The 3,257-nt window shown below is 54.5% G+C and overlaps 1 protein-coding gene across 1 annotated transcript in view; it reads left to right on the forward strand.

Annotated features, from left to right (window-relative positions):
• The first annotated feature begins 1,688 nt into the window (after positions 1–1,688).
• Positions 1,689–3,257, forward strand: part of ZFTA (zinc finger translocation associated) — a 7,235-nt gene continuing 5,666 nt past the window's right edge. Inside the window, exons 1-3 of the mRNA XM_004383931.1 lie at positions 1,689–1,708; positions 2,262–2,473; positions 2,590–3,042. Coding sequence (XP_004383988.1) covers positions 1,689–1,708; positions 2,262–2,473; positions 2,590–3,042 — 685 coding nt within the window. The remainder of the gene's footprint in view (positions 1,709–2,261; positions 2,474–2,589; positions 3,043–3,257) is intronic.

Here is a 3,257-nt window from a genome sequence, read left to right on the forward strand (position 1 = left end):
ATACAAGAGGCACAGTGCCTAGAGCCCACCACACTTTTAGGAGCTCATGAAAATGGTTTAATTTATTTTAAAATCAGAAGAGGAAAAACAACAAGAAAAACAACTTTAAGGGTCAAAGAAAGTGTGTTAATCTTTTCCCCCCGTAAGATAAAAAGGTGTGTAGGCCTACAAAAATATATTAAATTATTTAATTTTTTTTTTTTAAATAGAGAAAGCTGCCCATGATGGCAGAGGTGCTGAGGGCCCGGGAAAGTCAATGCAGCCCTGATTGCAAGCATTTTCCCCTTTCACCAGTAGAATGGGGCTGAAGGTGAAGGCAGGGGCTATGGTATGTCATTTGTAAACCCTTGCATGCCCAGCCCAGCACCTGGCGCTCAGGTCGGGCTCAGCAAATGCTTCCTGAGTAAGGGGATGAGTACATGAATGAATGAACGGCCTTGGGTGAGACATTCCACTCTCTGAGCCTCCGTTTCTTCATCTGAAGACCAAATGATGAAAGCTTTGGAATTGCGGAGCTTGGGGGCATTCCTTAGGCTGTGGGCGAGGAGGGGAGGGTCAGAAGTTGTTAAAAATGGAACCAGGTGACTTTGGTGCCTTTCTTTTGACAACAAATAAACATACCCAATTTATATACATGTGAGGGCATTGGTGGTTCATTGGTAGAATTCTTGCCCCCAGTGTGGGAGACCTGGGCTTGATTTCTGGCCAGTGCATCTCATGCACAGCCACTACCCATCTGTCAGTGGAGACTTGTGTGTTGCTATGATGCTGAACAGGTTTGAGCAGAGCTTCCAGACTAAGACAGACTAGAAGGAAAGGCCTGATGATCTACTTATGAAAATCAGCCAAGGAAAACTCTATGAAAGATCCAGTCTGCAACCAATCATGGGCATGGGATTGCCATGAGTCAGGAGCTGATTCGACAGCAACTTACATTTATACACATATAGAAAAAGTACTGGAAGGGCAGATACCAAAGTATCTCACAGAGGCGGGCCCGGAGCTCGGGTTACCTTTGTAATTAGAAATTCAACTAAAGTTAGAGGCCCCTCAACCCTAGAGGAACAGGATTCTTCTTTTTTTTTTTTTTTAAATGCAGAATGCTTTATTTTTTAAAAATTTTATTTATTTTGTTGTTTTTGTTGAGAATATACACAGCAAAACAAACACCAATTGAACCGTTTCTACATGTACAATTCAGTGACCTTGATTACATTCTTCGAGTTGTGCAACCATTCTCACTTTCTTTTACTGAGTTATTCCTCCCCCACTAACATAAACTCACTGCCCCCTAAGGTTCGTATCTAATCTTTCTAGTTACTGCTGTCAGTTCGATCCCAATATAGACAGTTTTAAAAAGAGCATAATGCTCAAGGCAAACACATTTTTATTAGTTAAGCTAAACTATTCTTTGGTTTTAAGAAGACTTCAGGGGATATTTTTGGTTTAAGGTTTAAAGATTATCTCAGGGCAAGGAAAAGGCTTCTTTTCACTGTAGGCTATTGGGCTCCTTTAGCCTTGTTCTTGTTTTGTAACCATACTTAATATGAAGGCCAGGCCAGGTCTGTCTTATTTTCCCTCTGTAGCCCTGGTCCTGGCACAGGTCAAGGACTTAAAGAGTGAATGAATCACCCATCTCCCGGTTCTTGTTATAAACCCGACCCGGCACCCCATCAGCACCAGCGCCCATGGCCCCAGGGACCTCAAGGTGGGTGAAAGGAACTGCACCTAAACCCTGAGGGCAAGGCCAACAGTGGAGAGAGCGCAGCTGTGAGGTGGAGACTCTGTTTACCCAAGGTGACTTCTCCTGCAGGTCATCTTGAGGACCGAGGAAGAGATGGGCAAACATCTCCCAAGGTGACATACACTTAAGAACCTTAGTTTCTGTCCCCTCCTCATAAACACTTCGAGGACAGGCTTCCTGTGTTCCAAGTAATTTAATATTTCCCATGGCTCTCGAAGGGCTGGAATTGTTTCCTCTTTATAAGCTGTGGGTGCCTAAGTCACAAAAACAATCAGCATTAGTCCTGTCTGTTTCGTTCACCACTGTATGCCCAGTGCCAGTACCCGTGGCTGGCACACAGTAGGTGTTAAGCGAACCAATCTGTCCGCTGTGACCTCGTTAACCGATTGCTGCGCACCTCGCTGGTGAAGAGAACAAACCCCACCTCTAGATAACAGGACCCTGCGTGGCCTCCCGCACCCTGTAATTTGGATCTCCGGGAATTGCCTTTGTTGTGGGCGACCAACCACCGGCACAGCCAGCACCTGCTCCTCCAGCCGTTCCGCGCGCCCCCGGCTGCCGCGCGGGGTCCGTTCCTCTCCGCTTCCCGGGAGCAGGGGGCCCCCGCGGCGTCCTGGGACTCACAGGCAGGGCCCGCGTGGGCGCTTCTCGGCTGTGGTGGCGCACGTCCCCAGGTGTCCGACACCCTGCCCGAGGCCAGCGTTCTTCGCCGCCTCGGGCTAGGCGGGGGTCTGGGGCTGCGCCAAGGGCTTCATCTGGCACCCCCTGGCCTGCGGGGCAGGAGCCTGAGTCACGGTCGCGCACGCCCAACCTCCCGGCTTCCAGCCTGGGGCCACCTCGCCCAGCTCAGCCCCCTCTCCCGCCCGAGTCCCCCGCGGCCGAGGCCCCCGCCCGCGGCCGGCTCCGGGAGCCTCGCCCGTCTGCCCCTCCAATGGAGAAGCCCAGCTCCCCGCACTGCCGGGCGGCTCCCGCGGGAGGGGGCGCGGCCGCCCCCGCGGCTCCACCCTCTCGGCGGGGCGCAGCCAGCTGGGGCCCCTGCCAGTCGCGTCCGCTTCGGGGCCCGCGCCGAGCTCGCGCCCCGCTCGCGCGGAGGAAGAGCGCTGTGGCAGGGACCTGGCCTTCCCGGCTCCGCACTAGGCGCTCCCCTGCCTGCTCGGTGCGGGAGCCGGGCGCTGAGATGACCCGAGGGGGCGGTGGCTGTTCTCTGAGCCTGGGTGGAAGCGCATGGCTGTGGACTCGGGCGCCCCTAGCACCTCGGCGACCCTTCGGGAACGGGGACCGGAGCCCCGGAGACGGCGGTGCGGGCCCGCGAGGGGGGTGAGGTCCGCGCTTCTGGCGGCCGCGGACTGCGGAGCCTCGGCCGGGCTCGGCGCCTCTTGCCTCTCCCCCCCGAGCCCCCCGCGAGCTGGCAGGAGGAAATAGCGCGCGGCCCCTTTAAATTTACCCAGGAGCCCTTAAAGGAGCCCCAGGGGCCCCAGACAGGAATCCCCACCCCGGTCCAGCCCGCGCCGCC

The sequence above is a fragment of the Trichechus manatus genome, unplaced genomic scaffold (assembly GCF_000243295.1).
Source record: "Trichechus manatus latirostris isolate Lorelei unplaced genomic scaffold, TriManLat1.0 scaffold00113, whole genome shotgun sequence".
Classification (NCBI taxonomy): Eukaryota; Metazoa; Chordata; class Mammalia; order Sirenia; family Trichechidae; genus Trichechus; species Trichechus manatus.